The 24650-nt window shown below is 42.4% G+C and overlaps 1 protein-coding gene across 3 annotated transcripts in view; it reads right to left on the bottom strand.

Annotated features, from left to right (window-relative positions):
* Positions 1 to 888: 888 nt before the first annotated feature.
* Positions 889 to 24650, bottom strand: part of RECK (reversion inducing cysteine rich protein with kazal motifs) — a 38953-nt gene continuing 15191 nt past the window's right edge. For all 3 annotated transcript variants that reach the window (XM_053363419.1, XM_053363420.1, XM_053363421.1), the window contains 15 exons: positions 22435 to 22468; positions 20707 to 20904; positions 18882 to 19149; positions 17667 to 17846; positions 15535 to 15747; positions 15017 to 15153; positions 13102 to 13242; positions 11401 to 11589; positions 10808 to 10927; positions 10001 to 10172; positions 9225 to 9420; positions 7456 to 7666; positions 5642 to 5715; positions 4813 to 4968; positions 889 to 3544 (listed from right to left, as the gene is read on the bottom strand). In XM_053363419.1, the coding sequence (XP_053219394.1) occupies positions 3329 to 3544; positions 4813 to 4968; positions 5642 to 5715; positions 7456 to 7666; positions 9225 to 9420; positions 10001 to 10172; positions 10808 to 10927; positions 11401 to 11589; positions 13102 to 13242; positions 15017 to 15153; positions 15535 to 15747; positions 17667 to 17846; positions 18882 to 19149; positions 20707 to 20904; positions 22435 to 22468 (2505 nt within the window). In that variant the 3' untranslated portion in view covers positions 889 to 3328. The remainder of the gene's footprint in view (positions 3545 to 4812; positions 4969 to 5641; positions 5716 to 7455; positions 7667 to 9224; positions 9421 to 10000; positions 10173 to 10807; positions 10928 to 11400; positions 11590 to 13101; positions 13243 to 15016; positions 15154 to 15534; positions 15748 to 17666; positions 17847 to 18881; positions 19150 to 20706; positions 20905 to 22434; positions 22469 to 24650) is intronic.

Genomic DNA, 24650 nt, shown 5'->3' with positions numbered 1-24650 from the left:
TCATGCATGGAAACATTCCCACTTTTCACTTCAGCTCCTCATGCTCCGAGGCTGCTCCTAAGCCAAATTTCAGAATCAGCTTTTGGGCAGGGGGCTGAAGTGCTACGTATTATGGGTGATAGGAAGATGCTAAAGGAGCAGAACAGCACCTAAAATCCATGCAGAGAATGTTTGAGCTCTCGGAAATCAGCTGACACAGAGGTTTTTACCTTTTTCTTCAGTTCCACCCTGGCCTGTGGAATGAATTGATTTTTTTTCTGCACACTGGGCAGTGTGAGTTAATGCAGAAGAGGACAGGGCTCTTTACTGTTAATAACTGGGATTTTGTGGGAAAGAAAAAGGATTTTGAAGGGGCAACATGTAAGCATGAGAAACAGCATCTGCTGAAATTTCTCTTAACACATGTATTAAAGTTACAGGGTCCAAGTTTCCCTATGCTGCATGACTAAGGTAGTAGCTCTTTTCTGAGGCCTTGCCATTCCACACCTCCTTTACTTACCAGATTTTCTACAATACTGTTTCCCCCTTCTATGTAAAACCATGTAAAAGGTAAAACCAGCCAACCCATAGCAGTAGGAATGGAGTTCAGAGCACACCGTTTAAGGGCGCATGTGCATAATAGATTTTTCCTTTAGTACTGTGCTCACTTTAGTACAAGTCCCTATTCAGTGAAACAGCCCATCTCACATAGTGGACTGGGGTGCTGTTGCTTTGATGCAGAATAATACGTGATGGTCCTTTCCCCGCTTTGGGTCTCCTCCAGCAGCATAAGAGAAGATGCTGGTTATCCAACAGCTGCCTATTGTTTTCTAGAAATGAAAGCTCCAGTATTCAGGTATGCCATTTTATACCTTTTATGAAGCTGCCATATTTTTAAAGGACACGTGAGAAAATAAAAAATATTTTTATTAAAATAAAGGTTTTCATATTGCATTGCAAAGACTTTTTTTCTTTTTGTAAGAATACAAAACACTTGCCACGACATTTGACAACACAGAAACGTTGAAATTAATTTTCAGTTCCTCCTTTTAAAGTTCAACAATTTGGCAAAGACGATGCAACCTGTATACACTTCAAAAGTTGGCTATCATAATACTGATACAAAATACTTCATGTAGATAAAGTTCAGGTGCACAAGAACAGGGCACAAGCCAGCAGATGGGTCTCCTGGGAATGTCCTCCTGAAGTGAATAGGAGCTGTGCAAGAGCTCAGATTTACTTCAAATAGGCTTCTACTGGAGATCTTCCCACTGATTGAGCCCCAAGAATTAAAACATATGCTTTGTATAAAATATGAACACACTAAAGTGTAAATTTAGATAGTATGCAAATACTGTAATATTTAGAATGACATATAAATAGCTTGAATTCTTCATAACTTTGCTTCTATAAAAAAAAGGTCAAGAGAATACTGCATTTGCATCTGTATATTGCATACAATTTGTATGTAAGAAAGATGCTAGCTTAAAACATGATTGACATTGCAGGAGGGACACTCTGCAAAACCCTTCTTTGCCTGTAGAATTTTACACAAACATGCTACTCTTTGCAGAATTAGGCTCATGGCTATATTCTTCATAATAAAATATAGAATGTATTTACAGTTGAGTTATTCAGTTCATTTTTTGGTAAGTTAAGTAGCAGCAATTTGTTTCACTTAGAAATTTATGTTTTAAAATATTCTGAATGATATACCTCTAAGTCAGGGGTTGCTAATCTTTTTTGGCTTGAGGGTCACATTCACTTCTGGCCAACCCCCCCCCCCTGGGGCTGCATGGCAATAGTGGGTGTGGCCACCCTACACTCACACATGCGCACACAAACATGCATACGCAGAGAGCCTCCCTTCTCCTTGGCTGATCCATGTAGACTAGCTGACGGGGAAGGGCTATTCCCTGCTCCTCACTCATCAACTTATTGATCTGTTGACTGGGGAGGGGTGATCTCCTTCCACATCAGGGCCAGTTGGGGAAGTTTAAACCTCTGCCCACCTCAGCTCCAGGTCTGCATTATCCCCACCCCCTTCTTTCTGGCTTTTGCCGCCAGCATAATTGGTAGGGTGTTGGGGAACACAGATAAATTTGCTTGGGGACTGCACCCGCCCGCCCCCCAGGGTTGGTCGTTAGCCACCCCTCCTCTTAGTAATAGACAAATATTGTATAAAATTATTGCAAAGTTTTGGTTGGGGGGGGGGACTTGCATAACGATTTCCTCTTACATGGAAATCAAAATATCTTCCAACAGTTACTTTGCCTTCACAACAGGTGTTCTGTCCCTGGAGACTGGACAGAGCAAGAGACCAATCTAGCAGGCCCATAAGTAAGCTTAGGGTGCTGCTTTGTGTGTGTAGTTTATCTATGTGGCTGTGGAGGAACATTGGCAGAGACATGTGCTCCCAAGCCACCCCTGCATAGATAAAAGTGCACACTTTCATCCAAGTTTTGATATAGGGAGGAATGCATAGCCCTGTATGCTGCATGAGACCTATATTGTCTTGTTTTCCACCCCTCCAAAGATAGGAGGCTAGCTAGTGTGGGAAGGCTGCAGTCCCCTGAGGCCGAGCCTCCCCAGTTACTGGCTGGCCTCCTCCACTCAAAAGGAACAGGAAGTCACAGGAAGTGAAAAACTTCTGTTTCCACTGCAGTGATAGTTCTGCTCAGCATCTTCTTATACATGTTGTCGATTCCAACTTCCATCAACCCCAGCATGGTCAATGGCCAGGGATGACAGGAAATGGAGTTCAACAAATTCTGGAGGGCCATAGGTTCCCTATCCCTGTTTTAACAAATGCAAGGGTAAGGCAAGGCTCCTAAATGTGAAACCTGACTTGTACCGCATTGTAAGCACCATGCAACTTAGTGTGACTTACTTCCAAATAACCGTGCATAGTTAAGCTTCTTCAATCCCTACTGGCTTGAGTGCTGGATTGCAGTTTAAGGCTTGAGACAGAGGATGTCTTTTCCTCCATATAGTTGAAAGCGGTATGCTAGCACTTTAACTGTCCAGACAGTCATTTCTTTTGTCTTGCTACCATGTGCACTCAACACATTTTCCTGATTTTGGAAGCATTGCAAAATTCTCCAAAACTGTTTGACCAAAAATGACAAGAGGATCAAAAGAAACGAAAGCGCACACTACAGGCAGAGCCTTCAACTCAGGGCAGGGGGAATCGGTCTCCCAGGTAAATTGTACATTATTGCTGGTGCTGTGTGGAGTAATCACTTTGGTCATATAGTTTCCTCTCGGAAACATTATTAATGTTACATTATTAATACACCGTTAAGTTCTGAATGTCTTTCGCAAATCAAATTACAAACCTCACTTGCCACTACGTATTAAATATTGTGGCTGTGAAAGTGAGCACAAGGCTCCAGAAGAAAGTACACTGTGCTTGCATAACCAGGCTGCAAGAAGAAGACATCTTGCGTGAAACTTCCGCCTGGGCTGCGATAAGTGCTGAAAGTGGCACATGGGATGCTAGAGCAGGACTGTCAGAGTTGATCAGCGATTCTATCTTCTCTGCTTCTTTATTGCAGGCTTCAATCTAGGGAAAAGCAAGAGTGAGCTTCCAAAGTATCTTTCTACTACGTAAAACATACAGTAGCTTTTTTTTCTTACCGTATCCCCTCTCCCCCAATTTCAGATGGCATCCTTAAATGCTTTGGACCAGGTGTAGAGAACATGGTGTCCTCCAGGCATTGTTGGGCTACAACTCCCATCACCTCTGACCCGTGGTCATGCTGGCCGGGGCTGATGGGAGTTGGAGTCCAACAACACCTGCAGAGCACCATGCTAGGTACGCCAGGATAAATTACCTTATCCTGACAGAAGACAGGGAATAGAAGTCGGTTTCTCGAGTATATACTCTGGAGTTTGCAAGACATCCTCAGAACACATCTGCTGCAATCCTGATAAGCATCAGCTAGTCATAAAAGTGTTTCACAATTTGCTAGCTATAGAAACCATAAAACCAGTTTGTTTGTTTCTTAGACCAGAGGCACTCTGAGTTTTATTCATTTCTTACTAAAAAGAACTGGGATTCTACACCTGCACCAAGCCTGATGAGGAACGGCTGAAGGAGTGGGTATGTTTAGCCTGAAAAAGAGGAGACTGAGAGGAGATATGGTAGCCATCCTCAAATACCTCAAGGGCTGCCACATGGGAAAGGGAACAGGCCTCTTTTCTCCTGCTTTGGAGGGGAGGACTCAAGCCAGTGGCTTCACGTTACAAGAAAGAAGATTCCTTCTTACAGTACGAGCTGTTTGACAGTGGAATGGACTCCCTTGGCAGGTAATGCACACTAATGATGGGTGGCCATCAGTCATGGATGCTTTAGTTGAGATTCCTGCATTTCATGGGGTTGGACTAGATGACCCGTGGGGTCCCTTCCAACTCCATGTTTCTATGATTCTGTGATCCTCAATACAGACATTGGAAAAAGTGGGTTTCTTGATCCTAGCCCAGATTCTGATGGAATGGATATGATTTCATACCAGAACTCTCTCTAGGACCCAGATTCTGTTCCAGTCAGTGATGGGCAGTCAGCATCACTTCCTGGTGGTGGTCTCCCAGTCTTTGGATTAGTAGTTAGCTCCATGGCATCTGCCAAGTTTAAGCTTCAGGAAGCACGTGTGAGACAGAGTTGCTCTGGTGCATGATCTCCACAGGAGTCTAATTAACTCATTGGAGCAATTGGTTGGAGCTCTAAGCTGTTTTGTTCTTATATATTTGCAGCGTTTCATTATTAACATTTATGCCTAACAAGATAGATAAAGCCCCATGCAATCCTCCGCCCCCCATGGTGAATTATACCTGAAGAGGCTTAGGGTTTTGATCAACAGGTGTGATGAGGATCACGATTTCAGATTCTATGCTGAAGTATCCAAAAACATCACACTGTGGCACAGACACATGGAGGCGGATCTTCTGAAGTATTTCAAGTACAGTGATTGGCCCTTTGTTGGTTATCTGGAAGAAGAATGAAATTTCTGTACCATTTATGACATGTTACAAAATTGTGTTAATCTGCTAGAGAGATAATAAGCTGGTATCATTAGGAAAAAAGATGCATTTCCCATCAATAGAGATTTGCCAAGTGAGTACAAATATCTTTTCTGATGCAAAAGGCATCATTTTTCCTAACTCTACTAACTTTTCTTCAATTACAGAAAGTACACGTTTCTGACAACTCCACACTCAATAATATATAAACAAAACTGGTGATCTGGGGACTGGGAAAAGCCCTCCTTTTCACTACAAGAATGTTGGATGTCTGGCATACCAAGTGGTTATAAACACACTATGGGAGGCAATCATTTGGCAGGTAGCCTTCAATATCCACCCCCATTGCAGATATAGGCTGCCCACTGCACATGCAAGACTAACATCATAGCATCCACTATTAAGGCCTTGTTTGAACTCACCCCATTTCAATTGCAATTGTAAATTCCATTGAATGCCTTTTCAGACAGAACTGGGTGCTGGACTACAGCCATAATACCAGTGCCATTTTTCAAGAACTCACTATGAAGGTTTCCTTCATTCTCTTAGAATGGCAGTGGTGCTCACCTGAGAGTTTCTGGCTGAAAAAAAGCCCTGTATAATACTAGAAAGTTGTCATAAGAAAACTTGAGGTACTTACCTTGGCGAAGGTATCCAGCTTTTCTTTATCATACAAGACCCTGAGTATTGCAGCGTACAAAGAACAGCATGCTCCTGCATAACAAGCAGACCCCAGAGAGAGACAGAGTAGAGTGACTTGCAAAAGGAATGTACAGCTTATGGGTTCATCTTGAGTTCTCTAAAAATGCCAGAGGACTGTAAGGATCCTGGTGGGTGATACTGAAGGCCCATCTATCCAACATCCTGCTTCACACAGTGATCAACCAGATGCAGAACGTGAAGGCAGCAGCCCTTTCATGGACATAGCTGCATACATGTCATCAAGGTGGAATGTGTGCAGGCAGAGGAGAGTGACCAAGGGGATGAAGTGTCTGGAAAGCAAGCCTTATGAGGAACAGTGGAGGAGAGAAGACTGAGAGGTGGCATGATAGCGCCTTCAAATATCTGAAAGGCTGTCACATGGGAGACAGAGCCAGAGGGTAGGAAGAAGCTAAGGGATTCAAATTATGACAAACGAGATTCCAACTAAATATTAGAAAGAATATTCCGACCAAGTTTTGCTTTGTTCTCTCAGTTGTATTTATCATGTTACTGTTAAAAAAACCCAATGACACAATTAATAATAATAATAAATATGCATTTTTTTAAAAAAGAAAAAGAAAGACCATTCTAACAGTAAGTGCTGTTTGATAGTGGAACGGACCCCCTCAGAAGGTGATGGACTCTCCTTCATTGGAATTTTTTAAACGGATGTTGGATGACCATCTGTCTCGGATTCTTCAGCTGTGATTCCTGCATTGCAGGGGGTTGGACTGGATGGCCCTTGGGGCCCCAACTCTACAATTCTTTGATTTTATGGCTAACAAAAGAATTGGAGGCAGGGATGCTCTCATAGTTCCTTAAAGGTAAAGGGACCCCTGACCGTTAGGTCCAGCCGCGGACGACTCTGGGATTGCGGCGTTCATCTCGCTTTACTGGCCGATGGAGCCGGCGTACAGCTTCCGGGTCATGTGACCAGCATGACTAAGCCACTTCTGGCGAACCAGAGCAGCGCACGGAAACACTGTTTACCTTCCCGCCGGAGTGGTACCTATTTATCTACTTGCACTTTGACATGCTTTCAAACTGCTAGGTTGGCAGGAGCAGGGACCGAGCAATGGGAGCTCACCCTGTCGCGGGGATCTGAACCGCCGACTTTCTGATCTCAAGCCCAAGAGGCTTAGTGGTTTAGACCACAGCGCCACCCATGTCCCATAGTTCCTTAGCAGGTCTAATTCTCTAAGCTTATACCATATAAGCTAATACCTATAAACATGTCTTATGGCAGCAGATTCTAGTAAGTTAAAAATATGTTGAAAGAAGAATGAAAATGAACAGTTCATGGATTCTATGACTACTTCTGTTCTAAACATTTGTAACTCAAGCACAAGCCAGGGCTTGAGTGCACATCAGTTTTACACAGGGCAAATTTGTATGGTGTTGGTTTGCAGGATGGGCACCTTTCTGTACATGACTTGTGCTGAACTGCTCTTGAATCCTCAAATTTACACAGCAATGTGAGAACTATCTCCGGATTTGTCGGATTGCTTTTCTTCCACAATAGAGGGGAGAAAGACTGCACTGGAGAGCAGGCCACTCTGTGCACATACCTCCCCAAGGTGAAAACAGAAAACGTATGATTATGGGTTCACCCAAGAGCTGCTCCCACTAGACTGTCTACCAGGAAATCTAATACAGGTAACCAAGGCATCCAAAACTATGCTCCTTCTAATAGGTCCCACTCCACTACTTTTCTATGGCTGCCTTTCAGAATAGCAATATCCGTTTTCTGACCTGGTGGGGTAACTGACTTGTATCCAGTTGCTGCAAGACGAGGACATGTAACAGACGCACATTCTCCTTGATAACTGTAGTCAGAAAGGACTCCTACAGCTTGACAAGGTCCTTTGTAATCTATTGCCACACGATCAGAATACGCAGCGCACACATTGTTGTAGGTTTCACCATTATGGCCACATACCAAATCAACTGATTTGCAAAATGACTGGAAAATGGAACAAAGTGGAAAATGGAAACAGTATAGATCTACAATTCATAGCAAATTAAATGCATAATGTAATCTCTGAAACTACTCAGCAAACTATACAATTACCAGAAACTAGATAAAAATATATTGAAGTTCTGCTCCACCTTTCTCCCAAAATAACCTAAGCTAGCAAACACCAAAGTGATAAATCAATACTATTAAAAATAAAATGAACATGTATTTGAAACCTCTAAAAACATGAACATTTGAAAATGCCTAAAACAGTCACATGCCCTCGCAGTTAACAATATCAAGGTTGCCAGAAAAAGTATCTTTCAGCCAGCAAATGCCTGGGGGAACAGGAATGTTTTAAAGTTCTTCCTAAAAGTTAATAATTAGAGAAACAGCTGTATCTCAGGGAGGGCATTTCGCAAAGTGGAAACTGCCATGTGTCAAGGCCAACCAGGCACCTCCCAGTGGCAGTGCCATCAATGGTTCCCTGCCAATTGTGGGGTCTGAAACTGTTGATACTGGGGGAAGTGACTTGAATAAGCCACTTCAGGGAAGAAAGAAGCAGTTCTGTGAAAACTTTTCTAAGCCTACTGAGAAAGTGAAAAGCTATGGACTTCATTAGTAAAATCATTGTTTTACGCTGTCATTGACCCTTCTTTAGGCTTTGTGAATGCCTGCAGGTCACAGTAGTTCAACTTTAAAAGAATTGTGGAAAAAAGCTCTGACTGAATTTAAAATAGTGAATGATGCCAGAAACAAAGGAAAGCTGAAGAACCTTCCTACAATACTGTGCTGAATTGCTTTCAACTGTAGACTGCAAACTATCTTTTTCCTAGCTAGTATGATCTCTTAAAATCCCCAGGACATCATAAAAATACCTATGTTTTTGACAGGGAGCCCCAATGGGCTGTTTGACATGGCTACATGTTGGCTCAACAGTAATAATTTTAAAAGCCTTGGAGAGAAAGCAGACAAAATGCCCAAGATGATGCTCAGCTACACTATTTGAGTACAGGTGGAGAATCCAATGAATGAACACTCCCCTAAATAGAATACTCCTTACATGTATAAAACTTGCAAGAAGGCTGAAAGTTAGTTTTGTCTTTAACATGCACTTCTGCATGTCTGAGAAACATTTTTATGGAGGTAGATTCAAACACCTGACCCAGTCTGAAATTGTATAACCAACTAACAGATATTAGGTGGTATTAATACTCCCAATACTTTGGTTTCTACCATTATAGTAGTACTATAAATATCAAAATTAAGATGGAGTTTGAGGAGTAACAGAAGTTCCAAATCAGTAATTTGACACCTCAAAGCCCCAGAAGGACTGTGCCATTATCCATAGTGACTAGCAGTTTCAGCTCAGGTGGCACAGTGCGAATAAATGCCTTTTTAATAAAATATATGGTGCATTCAAATTCTCTCACCTGGTTAAATGTAACACAGAGGAAGCACAAAGCAGGAAAAATGATCCAGAGAGGAGCAAGTTTGGTTGGGTCCACCTTAACAGTGGAACAATAAAAACCATATTTAAGTAATGTGAAAGATTATTCCATACCTGACATGGACCTTTGTATGATACACTTTTCCCTTTTTGGTGTAGAACACATGGACTGCTATATTCTATATTGTCTGTATCGCAAACAGGATCTCGCAATTGGTCACCACAATTGAATTGTCTGGGCACACATTCGTACTGGTTACATCCAAACTTCTCAAAACTCGTTAAGCAAACCTGTGGCTTTGGTATACATCTGGATTAAATAATATTTTCATGTTATTTGTTATTTTTCCAAAAAAAACCAACAACAACAGATTGAGATAATTTTGAAAAAAGCAGAGGTTAACACTGGCCCCAAAAGAGTGGCAGAAAAGTAATGTGCCAAAAATATTTAAGTACCCAGTTGCATTACAAACACAAAAAGAATTCCAGCCCTCTATAAACCTAAGAATTTATGTTGTTCTTGTAGACTGAAGGGCACTGCAAATGTAGTTGTGTGCTTCACTTCCAGGGTGCAGGAAGACGGGGTGAAAGATCACATCCTCTGAGGCAGAACCTCTCACGACTCTCCCAATAGCAAATCTATGACAACCAATTACTTACAAAAAATAACACAATAGGAAGGAAACTGCAAGAAAAAACAAATGGGCAAAATCGAAATTTCCTCTTGAAAATGATCCATGTACAAGTTAAGCAGAACACCTACTGACTGATATGGTGACTAGTTTGAATTCATCCTTGTCTGTACGTAAGCCAAATTATGTTATGGCACAACTGAATTTTTATAAGCAAGCTAATTTCCTAGAGTGCTACAGATTTTCTTAAATATTTACCTCTGATTTTTAAGGCAGGGATTAGGGTTGCAAGGATCCTTGGAGATGCAGGATCCAAATTCAAACTGATTGTCCTGAAGCCCAACACAACGTGCTATACATACGCTTGGATAGGTACGACCGTTCTGTCCACACACTGGGACAAACTGATCAGCACAGTTACATGGCAGACCTGGAAGAGTTAAAGCTTTTGTTAGGAACTTGCAGATTCCCAAAGAGGCTGGAATTCTGAGGTCTGTATTCCTAATATCTATAGCAAAAGCACAGACTAGCAAGCCTGATTTGAATGGCCATGATCCAACACAGAGTTTAACCACACTTAAGCCCACTGAAATAAAAGAATTTAATCGCACAGCTGTTTTGGGAGCATGGCTCTTCTTTTTTAAATCTGTTACAGGAAGATATGAACATTCGTTTATTATTAGAATTATGGGATTTGCTTTGCATTTAACTACTGGATTCTGAATACAGTGGTACCTCAGGTTACAGACGCTTCAGGTTACATACGCTTCAGGTTACAGACTCTGCTAACCCAGAAATAGTGCTTCAGGTTAAGAACTTTGCTTCAGGATAAGAGCAGAAATCGGGCTCCGGTGGCACAGCAGCAGCAGGAGGCCTCATTAGCTAAAGTGGTGCTTCAGGTTAAGAACGGACCTCCGGAGCGAATTAAGTACTTAACCCAAGGTGCCACTGTACTGGACAAGCCACTGAACTGTCTTCAATAGCAGCCTCAAAGAGTTGCTACAGGGAATATCTTGGCAAAGTACAGCCAGAAAATAAAACGCACCACACACACACAAATCCTACCTGTAATGTCATGCTCATCATCTGAGTTGTATTCATTTAGACACTGGCGAGTGGAGCAGATCAGATTCCCAGCAAAACAAGAACAGACATTGCAACCTATTTTGAAAGGTTTTCCGTGGCCTTAAAATAAAACAAATGCATTAATAAAGAGCCGCTTCAGGGAGAAGCAGAAACAACAGTCTGCACCCATCCTGGGAGCAAAACTCTCCACCTGGAAGGTCCCAGGGGGGCGGGGGGGGGGGAGGAAAGGGGAATAGCTGGACAAAGACGAAAGGTGGCAGGCAAGAGAACTATTGCCACTGCTCTGTCACCCTGCACCTCCTCAGAAAAATCAAGGGGGGGAAAAGGCCCCAAGGTGCCCACAGTTACTCTGGACTCCTTGCTCTCCCCCACGTATATAACTTCACCTACCTAGGGAAGCTGGCCAGGAACAAGACTTTTAACAACCACCAAGTCTAAGACACTGAAGATCCCAACATAAACTTTGCTTCCTGAGGCTGAGCCAGTTTGGGAGTTGCACTCTCAAATGCCCTTCCTTATGCTACCAGAGAACAGGACATTTTCAGAGCTTAATAATCTGCAACAGTACATACCTTTTCTTTCCCCTCCAACAATGCATGATTTTTGGAGGTCAACACAGTGCAGTTCCATACAGTTTTCCAGCAGCCCACTCTGGCCACACGTGCAGATCTTATAGCAACCAACATCTCCCGCAGAGGACGGAACCTGGATGAGGGTACCTTGGCGGACAATAAAATCGGAAGCTTCGCCCAACTTGCAGCCTGTGCAAAGATGGCAAAGTGTTACTGAACTACAGACGATTATGTTCTAGAAATATTTAAAGGTTTTTACATAGCAAGAAAGACTACACATGTACAAAATTATTTTGGGAAAAGGTGTAGCATACTACTTTACATTGAAGGTAAAGAAGAAATTGGAAGATACTGTAGAACCGTTTCTTTTGCAGAAACATGTCTTCAAGAGCAAGAACCATCAATGTTTGTTTGTTTGTTCATTCATTCTATAATTTCTATCCTGCTCTTACAATGTACATTAGAAATTAAAGATGTCTCACCTCAAGCCTACCAATGCTTATGAAGACAATACATGTAAATCTCTCTGAATTCATTGGGATTTACTTTATAGTTCAAAAGGTTAGCCTTTCAGTCTAACACCTCAGTCTTAAACACATTTACATGGGAAAGACCTCACTAGAGGTTTATTTTATTTTATTATGTTACTTTTCTAAACAAAAAATCTGTCACTTTGTATTTCTTAGTACAGAAAGTATTGATCTGATGTGTAGAGATCTTTCCTATTCTAATTAATTCAAGAGGGTTCTTTCTGGAAGCTTCTCTGTGTGAAAGAAACAGTGTGCATGCACACGAAAGCTTATACCCAGAACAAACTTAATTGATCTCTAAGGTGCTACTGGACAATTTTTTAATTTAAACAATTCATGATGTTTGGGTTATTGCTTCAGAGAAGCTGGCTTGAACTGGTCCTGTTATCTTTTCTGTCAAGGTCATGCTGACTATAAAAGTAAGGCCAGAAGGAGCCTGGGTTTCACTCTTTTCTGTCTCTCTTTCCTTCTCGTGTGTTGTTCTATTTAAGTGTTAAGTGTCTTATTATAAATTATTTGCTTAAACTTATAAGTTAAGTCTGCTGCAACTGGATTTCTTATGGACAGTGCCAATTGTGAATGTATTGGATTTGTGACCATTATGCTTGTTTGCCTTCAGTAGCAGTAAAGCTCTGCTGGGTGAACTACAATTGCCTTTAGTCTGTTTTCTGGAATCCCGCAACGTTTTTAAGTTTTTACTCTGCTAACTATGAGCTGGAGTTCTGCTCTGTATCAATATTGAGTAGAATACATGACAAAATCATCCAAGGCAGCTGACTTGTTAAAGTAAGAGTATGTTAAATGTAATCAGATAAAACAGCTCCCTCTCATAACTCCCAAAGAACAATTCAAACAACAAATTATATAAAATATTCATTAAAAAAACAGCCGTAAAAGATCTCCACACGTGAATAACATTGCCTATCTAAAAGCCACCTGAAAAAGAAACTCTTGGTGGTGGATGCCAAATGACACTAGAGGAAAAAGCCTCTCTCTTCTGCCCCCCGTTCTCAGTTAATTAGGCAATGGGCAAACCAGGAGAGCCTTAATATCAATTCTGAAAATTTTAATGTTGTTCTTGGATTATCAGAATCCTACATACAGCTAACAGAGTTCTTTCTAAAAACAAACCTGCAAATATAGCTGGGAGTGCAACAATTGTATTACTTACCCTGTATACAAAAATAAGGAAGACACGGTTCCCCAGCCTGACATCCTTTTCTATTTACTTCACATAACTGATTGGCAGCACAAGGATTTGGGTTACAGGGGTGTGTAACATCATCCACAATGTTCCCTAAAGTGCTTGGGCCTGAGAAGACAAGGGAGTTAAATAGAGGTCATCTACAGAGCGGAAAACAAAGTGGTGACATGGTAGCCTAGTTCACATATACAGTGGTACCTTGGTTTAAGAACAGCTTAGTTTATGAACAACTTGGATTAAGAATACTGCAAACCTTTTGGTTTGTGAACTTTGTCTTGGAAGCAGAAAATGTTCCACTTCCTGTTGAGTGTAAATTGGGTCCCCCGCTGCTATGGGAAAGCATGTCTTGGTTTAAGAATGCTTTGGTTTAAGAACGGACTTCCAGAACAGATTAAGTTCCTAAACCAAGGTACCACTGCAATGCTAAAGTGAGCCTCTGCAAACCTGAGCAAAGCCTCAAGGCTCAAGCACTCCAGCACATATGCGCAGCACTTGGAGCCTTACAAAAGAACAATATGTGTGGACTCTCCACTCTCTTACCAGGGCAAAAAGACTGATACTGATGAATTGGAAAAATAAAAATGCGGCTCCCTTCTACACTTGGATTGAAGACCTATACAAACTTACAACATACAAACAACTTGCATATAAACACAGACTTGCCGTGGACAAATTCAATGATATTTGGAATCCCTTCTTACAAAGAATGTAATAGGTTAAGATCTGGTGAATTACAGTAACAACTTTAAAGTATACATCCAGTTACAGAAAGAATCGTATCTGAAGAAGTGTGCATGCACACGAAAGCTCATACCAAGAACTAACTTAGTTGGTCTTTAAGGTGCTACTGGAAGGAAAAAAAAATTTGTTTTAAAGTATAGAGTTTTGGTTTTCTTTCCTTTCCCTCTTTCCTTTGCCTTCTTACACGGGTGGTGTCTCTCTTTCATTTATGTCTCACCATCTTGACTGCACACATAATTATGTATTTTTCTAACTTTCAGTAAAGAAGAAAAAAAGATTGCTGAGTGGCATGTAAAGTGCCTGGCAGCTCCTTCCTAGATTCCCTTGGACAGGTATCTTAGCATCAGGCTGCACGGTGCTTCACTTTACAGGCTACCTGTGTATAGGGACGAGTTAAGCCGGTTAAGGGAGATCAAAATGTGAAGCTGCCCATGCTCAGAGTATTTTCTTTTCCTTTATCAGCATCAATAAAATGCTTGTTTTGTGATGTTGTTTTTTTTAAAAGCTCAAGTACTCCCCCTCATCTTCCTGTGTTGTCGGGAGAAGGGGGGGAACATGCGGGGGGTTGGACTAGATGACTCTCTGGGACGCTTCTAACTTTACAATCCCCTCCAACTCTAGTTCTATGATTCTGCTTTTTAATAATTCTGTAGACGTGTTTGTGAATTCTAACTTCAACACATAAGGTTAGTTCTTCAGTACAGGCGTCCCCCCCACTTACATGGGGAGCACCCTCTAAAAAGCCCATTTTTTCCTGCTCTCCTGCTCTCAGTCCCGCTCTCTCTCCACACAACTGTCTCTTCAACTAGAGTTGAAGCCCTGGGGCTGCTGGGAGGCTGGAGGGCACTTGGGAACACAGCTGCTGCTGCTGTGCTACCACGTGCATCAGCTGCTAGGCAGGGAGGCCAGGCAGCCTAAACAAAGCCCCGCTGTGCCTCTGGTCTCTTTAGGGCTTTGTCCGCCCTCAGTGAAATCTGCTTCAGGCTCCAGGGAGGGTATCTTCATGAGCCAGAAGGACTCACCAGCTCTCTCCTACTATTTCCTGGTTTGAATCTATTCATCTACTAACTTCCCACCACCGCGCATATACGGGGTTGCGTGCAAGTTGATCACGCATAAGTGAGGGGACGCCTGTACTTACGAACATATGTATCTAAAGGTATGCAAGTCTCCAAGTCATCGGTTGGAGACAGAAGTTCACAGATGCTTTCGGCCATGTGTCCCTCAGGAAATTTGCTTAAATCTCCACATTTCTTGAGAATTTCCACGCAATCCGACCTTCAGAAACAACAAAGTATTTACACATTACACACATGTACACTGCTCAGATTGCATAGGCCAAGTTAATCCAATAAACTCTCTCTACCCCTAATACACATCCTGGTCTAATTCTAATAACTTCTTCTAAATACCCCCAATACCTTGGCCTTAGTTTAAGATTATATTTCCATATTCTCAAAATTAAGTTGTTCTGCTTTAGTTTTTATTATTGTTAAACCAGATTTATGTCCCTGCTGCTCGACTGTAAATTCTGGATACTTTTTTATTATTATTATCAACTAGTGCCCATCTAATCCTGCTCTCACTGCGGCCATCTAGATGCAGGATTCTCCTCTCCTGCAGTTCCCAGCAACTGGAAGCACCCTGCCACCGACTTACTTGCAGATTATGCTCCCTCTAGATTTACTGTGACACGGCTTTATCTGCAGTGAACAAGCAATTGCCTTCCACATTTCCGGCTGGCATTTTTTAATATCAAGAACAGGAATATTGATAAATGGCATCTTAATTGTTCCTTTCTCCCAAAGTTTCATGTCATTCATGGCTCCTTGGTCAGACTGGGCATTGCAGCTCCTGAAGAGTTCTGTTGGCCTTCAAGGAAAGATACAGGATGGAGTCATACAGAAAATGCTTTTGAACTCAATATGAATGTTTATCCAGGCCAGGGAGTGAATACCACCATCTCCTAACAAATCAATGGTCAGAGAGTTGTTGGTGCTAAGTCCCTTCCCGGAAGATACTTCAGACTTGTGTGCAGGGCCGTCCTATCTCGGGTGCCAGATTCCAAGGCTGCCCCCCTCAACCGCCACTGGAGAAGTGAAAAGTGGTTGCACCAGATTCTGGCAAGATCTCATGCAAGCCCTGTGAGATTGTGTGGAGGCTTCTGCATGATCTCATGGGGCTGCCACAAGATCTCACGGGGCTTGCATGAGATCTCGCTGCAATCCAGTAGCCGCAGCCACACAACACTGGTAAATGAGGTTTCAGTGGCGGGTGGCAAAGGGGGTCAGATGGTACACACACAGGGCAGGATCTTCCCACTTTGGCTTGGGCGGTGGGATGGGCCACCTCTGCTTGTGTGTCCTGAGGGAAGGTGAAAGTGAGGAAGCCCAAGCCAGGAAGCTTGTGACATCAGCTCCTGAAGAAATGGTCTTCAGTCAGCTTGAAAGGATTCTGTACTTCTCTATAGTTTATGCCATTTATTTATTTTAGTATTTTAAAATTGAAAAACCACCTTGGGTGCCTTGGGTGCTGTACATAAACACAAGTGATCAATAATAGATTATTAATATTAATAATCTGAGGGCAAATAAGTTAAGAATCAATTCTTAATATGTCTCAAATTAAGGGACACAAAGCAATACATTATTAAGCATGTTAAACCCATAATATGTATTATTATTAATTATTAAAATACACATAATCAAACACACCTTGACACAGAAATCATTCTGTCTTAAATCAAAATATAGTATTATAACAAGAACTTATAATCACAGTGATACAGCTGAGACATGTATCAATCAGAATAATATAAACAGTTGAATAGTATATTGATATTTCATATTCTACCAATTATAAGTGAACTCCTTTCAGTAAAGTTGTCTGGAGAACATCCTTCCTTAAAGTGCTTATAATATAAATGTTTTGCTAGAAATGCTACAGTTTAAACTCACTTATCCTAGGGCAGTGCTGAAGTTCTTGAGTTCGAAAATGCTGCTGTTACTTGCCTTGCAACAGTAGGTGACCTGTTCACCATTGCTAAAGCTTCCTGAAAGGTATGTTCCTTTACATACCTGAGAAGCAATATTTTCACGTGACGAGAAAGAGAGAAATGCTCAGAATCAGCCTTTTTAAAAGACTGTTTCATTCGACAAACTGAAATGGAAAAACCCTAGGCCAGTAACCAATACAGTCATATCTTGGAAGTCAAACAGAATCCATTCCAGAAGTCCGTTCGACTTCCGAAACATTCCAACTTCTAAAGCGTGGCTTCAAATTGGCTGCAGGAAGCTCCTACAGCCAATCAGAAGCTGTGGAAGCCACAGCAGACGTTCAGCTTCCGAAAGAACGTTCGAAAACTGGAACACTCACTTCCGGTTTTCGATCGTTCGGGAGCCAAAATGTTTGACTCCCAAGGCGTTTGGGAGCCGAGGTACGACTGTACATGTAAACCAGCTCCTATAAATCTAGAAGTAAACGCAAAATCAAAAATGATGAATTTGTAATCTATTGGCATAATATATAATCACGGTTATCTAAATTTTCAATCACAGTAAAATCACAGAGAGTTAGCAAACTCAGCAGTTGGAGGAAGATCAAACTGTTTTCTTCCAGCACCCAATAACACCTTTCAACGTTCCTTTTAAACCGACCATGTTCAAAATGAAAGGGAGGGGGAGCTCTCCAAATCCCACATTACCCAGTAAACTATACCAGCTCTACCTAATTATACATTTCATGCAAAAACAATATATTCTGAAGAAAATACTCAAGTGTACCTTTCCTACCTGTTATTAAAATTAGTGCAGTAAGTAAGATTTCTACAGCCCAGCTGACAAGGTTCACGTACATCTGCTAAACAGGTCAACATGGAAACTTCGACTGGGTTATACTCACAAAAGCGATCAAATTCTTGCCAGCTCTGTGTATTGCCCCAGCTGCTGCTATAAAGTTTAGTGCATAAATCTCTGTGGAAAAAGAAACACAAGGGAATAAAATGAAGACAAAACTTTGGATTATAATGCTTATGATTCAACTCACAAGATTTATTGCTCAAAACATGGTGCTCCTATACCATGGAAAACATACGCAATTCTCTCTAGGTTACTGGATGTAGTTGATCCAGTAATTAAGGGTAAGAAATTGGGTCTGGCCAAAGGGCCAGATCGTTATTTCCTCCATTCTCTATGGGCCAAGTTTGGCTGGTGGCACTGGCAGGGTGTGTGTGCTGCTGCTGCAGTTTGCCTGCAGAATTTGAAATCAAACCATGTGGGCAAAAAGCACAGCCTGCAGCTTAAAAGGTAAAGGTAAAGGGACCCCTGACCATTAGGTCCAGTCGTGACCGACTCTGAGGTTGCGGCACTCATCTCGCTTTATTGGCCGAGGGAGCTGGCGTACAGCTTCCGGGTCATGTGGCCAGCAGGACTAAGCCGCTTCTGGCGAACCAGAGCAGCGCACGGAAACGCCGTTTACCTTCCCGCCGGAGCGGTACCTATTTATCTACTTGCACTTTGACATGCTTCCGAACTTCTAGGTTGTCAGGATCTGGGACCGAGCAACGGGAGCTCACCCCGTCACGGGGATTCGAACCGCCAACCTTCTGATCGGCAAGTCCTAGGCTCTGTGGTTTAACTCACAGTGCCACCCGCGTCCCTGCAGCTTAGCTGCCACCAATCAACTGATTGCTGAGTTCTGTAAAATGTTTGACATGGGGCTTTGCAAGCACTGGTAATTTGCAAGTCCTATTGTATATAAGCACTCTGCAAGCATGGACAATCAGATGATTGTTGAGTCTTATGGGGAACCATCCACAGGGCTTTGCAAGACAGAATGGTCAGATCATTTTCTAGGCTCCAACACAAGGAGAGGGCTCACAACATCCTTTGAAATCACAAGGTTCCCAGCCTCCCCAAGCCATAGGATGAGCTGAATCCCATTTTGAGACATCAAGCACCCAAAGGAGAGCCTATAAAAGATGGAAAGAAAATGCAAAATGTACTCACCTACATATGGAAGTATTTGCTTTAGAACAGCAGTGTAATTTAGCACCATCCAGACCTGTTGAGGGTGGAGGGTGCAGAGTGACTCCAGGGTGAACAGATCTTGAGCTCTCAAGGAAACATTGCCATAGAGGATCCTGTGGCAGAGGCATCGTTTTACAGCTTTCAATAAGTCCATCCACAATTTCAAGCTCTGTTTTCATTGACATCAGGATCCTTTTACAAGCTGTTTGGCAGGCATAATCTTCTGCTCTATCACAGCAGTATAAACCTAAATAGCAGAAAAGAAATAAATACTTCTACCTGTCACATAGTTGTGTTTACATCACAGTGTCAAAACATCACCACATTAAAATTTAATATAATGCAATTAAAAATTGCTTTATAAATAAAAATGCTGCATTATATCTATTCTCTATTCCTTCAGATTAGTGACTGCACCCTGCTTGCTCCACTTGCCAACCCTTCCCCCAACCTCCCACCAATCTCCCCCCTCCCAACAGTAACCAGTTAGACCAGGCTTCCTCAACCTTTGGCCCTCCAGATGTTTTGGACTACAATTCTCATCATCCCTGACCACTGGTCCTATTAGCTAGGGATCATGGGAGTTGTAGGCCAAAACATCTGGAGGGCCACAGGTTGGGGATGCCTTCCCTGTTCCACCTCATGCCACTATTGCTGGTACAGATCCGAAGGCTGCATTGAGTGGGAGAGCCCCCAAAGCAGGTGCCTTTGAGCAGAATGCTCTTACACAGAAGGAGGGAAAAGGCTTGAAAGGCATGAGAGACGGATGCCTCCCTCCCCACTCAGACCACACCAAGCCTCTCCTGCCACAATTACTGCCTCAGTCTATAGGGACTGTTCCTCCACTGCTTGCCTGAATCTGCAGATACTCTCTGATGCTGCTATAATGACCCAGTAGCTCCCTGAAGACTGTCATCTTGCTGTTCTCAGTGCAACCTTTCTGTGGCCAAACAAACTGCAGCGTGACGACCCTCTTACATGTTTATTATACAGAAATAAAACAGATCACTCTCTAAAGAGCAACCACAGATCAGGAGATGAAGGTGTGGGTGCCTGAGGGACACTTCCCTCAGTTTGGCAGGTCCTGTGGGTTACCACCTCTACTCCAGGAGAATGTCTTCAATTCTTTTACTTTTGAAAGCAAATACAGAGAAATATATACCGTATTTTTCGTCCTATAGGGCGCACCGGCCCATAGGGCGCACCTCGTTTTGGGGGGGGGATGAAAAAAAAATATCCCCCCCCCAGCCGCGGCTGCAGCCCCAAGCCTTGCGCACACCTGCCCGAAGCACAGGGCGCCCTCCGGAGGGCGCCCCGTGCTTCAGGCAGCAAGCTGCCGCCCCAAGCCTTGCGCGCCCGGCGGCAGGTCCCCCCGGGCGTGCAAGGCTTGCGGACACCCACCCGAAGCAGGGGGCGCCCTCCGGAGGGCGCCCTGTGATTTGGGCTGCAGGCTGCTGCCCGCAAGCCTTGTGAGACCGCGGGAAATCCTGCCAGGCTTGCAAGGCTTGCGGATAGCTTCCTGAAGCCTGGAGAGCTAGAGGCATCGGTGCGCACCGACCCCTCTCACTCTCCAGGCTTCAGCGAAAGTCTGCATTCGCCCCATAGGACGCACACACATTTCCGCTTCATTTTTGGAGGGGAAAAAGTGCGTCCTATGGGGCGAAAAATACGGTAGATGAAAAATAAATTTGCAGTCCAAAACATGAACAGAAAACCATGCTTACACTATAGATACCACAGCGTACTTCCACGCATTAAGGTGCTAAAATTTTGCATGCCAAACTTGTATTTTTCTCATACTTACTATCTGTTGAATTTCTCATTGGATAGGACTGTGTGTAGTTGTTCACACAATGAATTAATTGTGGGCTAACGGAGGCGCAGTAACTTTCAACAGCTTTGAACTGAGAAGGACCTGGAGAAGAGTCTGTTCGAAAGATTGCCTGGCAATATTCCCGGCAGTTTGTGTGATGACCAGCATAACTGCAACAAACTGATCCCACTAGAGGAGGGAAACATAAGCAAAACAATGCATCACAAATAACTCTTTATTATTAGTGATGAAAATACAGAAATATGTTTATACTCTACCGTGGGTAAGGGGCAGAATCTAGTCAGTGTTTTGGATAGGTCACATTTGACAGGTAAGTGGGGCCACCACCTGCCAATCACCCACTGTCACAAAGACATTGTGCCCACACATGCACAATGCCCTGCCAGATGGGAAAAGCAGCGGATTGCCAAGGCTTGTGAAGTCAGGTACAGAGCAATTTGCTGTGTTATTTCTGTGCAAGCTGCTTGCGGTGTTGTGCTAGATTTTTTTGCCTACTATATGAGAACTTGGCATTCTGGATGGTGATAAAATTAAAAAGTAGAGAATAACAGCCATGAAGCAAAACCAAAACCATTAAAATATTAAATGTTTTGGTAGTCCAGTGCTGCAGTGTGTTAACCAATAATAAAGCAAGGGATCCACTTACTCTAACTGCTCCCACCCAGATAGATTATGATGTATGTTTTAGTGTGTCCACCCATAGGAATATATTAATGCAAATGATGGAAAACTCCACCCCCTCATCCACTTCCTAATTGTTATAAAATGTGTTAAGCAAACTTTTCTTTTCTTTTCCCTTTTTTGATTAGTTACTTCTTTTAGTTCAGGGGCAGGCACTGGGTTTTTTGTTCTTTCCTACTCCCTTCTACTTACTCTGCTCATACTTTTACCCACATGAAAGCCACAAGGCCTGGTCTACTGTCTTGGACTGGTAACTATGAATTTTACTATAACCTCTAATATGCTATGGATACTATAACTAGATGAGCTGGAGGAAGTCAGGAGGAGACTGTGTTAACAACTGACTGACTGGTTGCTTTGTCAGTGCTTTTACAAGTACATGCAATTAGTTCATACCATTAATAATCCATTACTTTATATGCAATTTATATTATATTACTTGAAGTTGCTTGAACAATCATACGTAACTTGTTTTATTTTCATGAATGTCGTATTATGCAATTTGCTTTATTCTCTGTAAGTACTTTATTTTCCTTACTTTTTATAATGCAATTAAGCTTTGTACACCAGTGAACCAACTGATTCGTTTCAGTCATAATCCTGAGTCAGCAGGTATGACTCACAATACTTTACTTGCTATCCCACTGAATCAATGCTGAGCAAATCCAAACGCTGACTGAAGGATCCAGTTAATATTGCTGCACTGGTCAGGCCTTGGTATGTTATGCACTAATCTAGACAGGATTCCAGAATTAACAGAATATGAATACAACTGGCTGCAAACTTGCAGTTGGTGGAAAAAGTTCCAAGCCCCAAGCTAAGATGTTTACAGGAAACGCACTACATTTTCCCTTGGCAAACTGACAACCAGCTCAAGCAGTTGTGAAATGCAACATATGTTATGCTATCATCTGATATTAAAAAATGAGCATACATCTCAAAAAGCAGACAATGAAACAAGGGAGAAAATGATAAACTAGTATTTAGGAAGGGTTATTTTTTAAAAGGTATACTTACTTTCATTTCTGTTGATGCAGCTAAAAAGTGCATTCTAAAAGCAAAAACAAAAAGTATCACTTTCAAATAGCTACTGGTAAAAAAAATTAAATGGCAAATGCACTACATCTTTTGTTGATGAGCAAAAGAATATAACTGAATCATATGCACACACATATATAATTATATGAAGAGTTAAAGTTCAGTACAATTAATAAACATGAAAATCTCCTATTTGCCTTGATTTGCACATCCTATGGCTAATTAAATACTGAAGACCCTTGAGAACTTCCAGGAATGACAGCAGCTATAGTGGGACAGATCAAAGGAATAGCAAACCATTTTCCAGAAGAATGCCACAAAGATTCTGTCAGAAAGGCTTCATTGATACACCACGACGGATAGCACACCAAGCAGAAGTAGGAAGAGGCTGCAGGGAGCCTCTGGAGAAGGCACAGGCAAACTCGGCCCTCCAGATGTTTTGGGACTGCAACTCCCATCATCCCTGACCACTGGTCCTCTTAGCTAGGGATGATGGGAGTTGTAGTCCCAAAACATCTGGAGGGCCGAGTTTGCGTATGCCTGTTCAGGAGTCTATGCAGACCCCTCCCCTCTCCTGCGCAGCTGGGAGGATTAGAAGCTTTTGTGATTTGTTGTATCATCTGTACCAATAACCTGTGGCTTGAAGATGGTCCTTGAAGTGCACCCCACAGATTGCATCTCAGACACCATTTCAAAATGGTATCCTCTAAACTTAGGGATTTTATTTATGCATCTGACAATCTGTTCATTACAAAGAGACATATCTGCAGCAATTCCCCATCGTTTCGCTGTTCAGGTTTATGAATCCAAAAAGGAAAAAGTAATAGAGAAACTGCTGCTGCTGCTGCTGCTTTTTGCGTACCAGGCGGTAGCTTCAGCTTTGGGTTCCCTTCCACCAGGCAAATACGGCTTAAGTTTGCGGAATACTAGCCAGAAAGGTTGCCAAAAACATTGTGCTCTATTGCTTTTGTGATGACTAAGCTTTGGAAACTGAAATTTCCTCAATATCAGTGGAGGCTGGTCCATTAGAGGATATTGCATTTCAAGCTGTGGTAGAGGGCAATGGTTTGTTTTCTGGTCTTGACTGGGGTGTTGGTGCCACAGGGCTCCCAGTCTCCTCCTTCCATAATGCTTTTAAGACCAGAACAGGACCAGGGCACCTGTAAATTTTATCTGTAAACCGCCTTGAGTCCCTGTCAGGTAAAAAGGCCCGGTATACATCATCATCATCTATGCCTGCCTCACCAACCTCAGCCAGTCACCACCTGCTTTTCTTAATTACAACCAGTCAGCAGGTGGCTTGGGCTCCATCTACTGTTGGACTCCTTGCCTGCACCCTACCAGCCCCAAGGGGCACCTGCACAACATCCTCCTCTGATGGTTCCAGGTGTGATCAAGACAAGAGGGAAGAGCTGTGTGGCAGCTGCATCCCTGCCCTCGTGGTCCAGACACTGGCACCCACTCTGCTCTCACAAGTGACTGGTGAGGGGCTGCTGTCTAAGACAGACAGAATTTGCACAGAATATTATATATCATATATATTACATATAACTATAACTTTTAGGAACCAGCATCTGAGCTTGCTTTTCCCTCCTGGTGTGCCACGTGCTTTCAACTGTAAACTGGAAAGCTGTAACCATCTTACTGCTGAGTTGATCTGGGAACCTTTTAGACTAAAAGAGTGAGGCATAAATGCCATAAATATGTAAATAAAAGTTATAGCCTGGTAATCTGCAGGTTATGAATAAATAGTCTCAATTTCAACACTGTTTTTCTAAGCAGTTTCATTTTCTTTTCTGTTCAAACAATTTCCTTCTGTCAGTGAAAATACTTTCAGAGCTTAAAAGAAGCTCTTTTAACATTCTTTCAAAATGTTAATCTGTCACATATCGCAAAATTTAGTGGTTTTGCCATGAAACAAAGCTATACATATTCTTGCATATGAGCAGAATAATCCTAGGGTGTCTATAGTAAAGGTCTGAAGCTGCCATCAGAATAGTCTTGCTGAGGACAAACTATTGTCCCCAAGAGACAACTGCCCACCAAAACAACACATTAGTTTTACCAATTATTCTTTTTAATGGTTATACAATAATCTGAAATACACCCTTCAATAATAATAATAATAATAAGCATTCATATACCACCTTTCTCTTCCAAGGATCTCAAGGGGCTGTACATGCTTCTGCTCTGCC

The sequence above is a fragment of the Podarcis raffonei genome, chromosome 13 (assembly GCF_027172205.1).
Source record: "Podarcis raffonei isolate rPodRaf1 chromosome 13, rPodRaf1.pri, whole genome shotgun sequence".
In the NCBI taxonomy this organism is placed as follows: Eukaryota; Metazoa; Chordata; class Lepidosauria; order Squamata; family Lacertidae; genus Podarcis; species Podarcis raffonei.
Note: the sequence above shows the minus strand (reverse complement) of the source record. Positions and strands in the feature narration are given on the sequence as shown.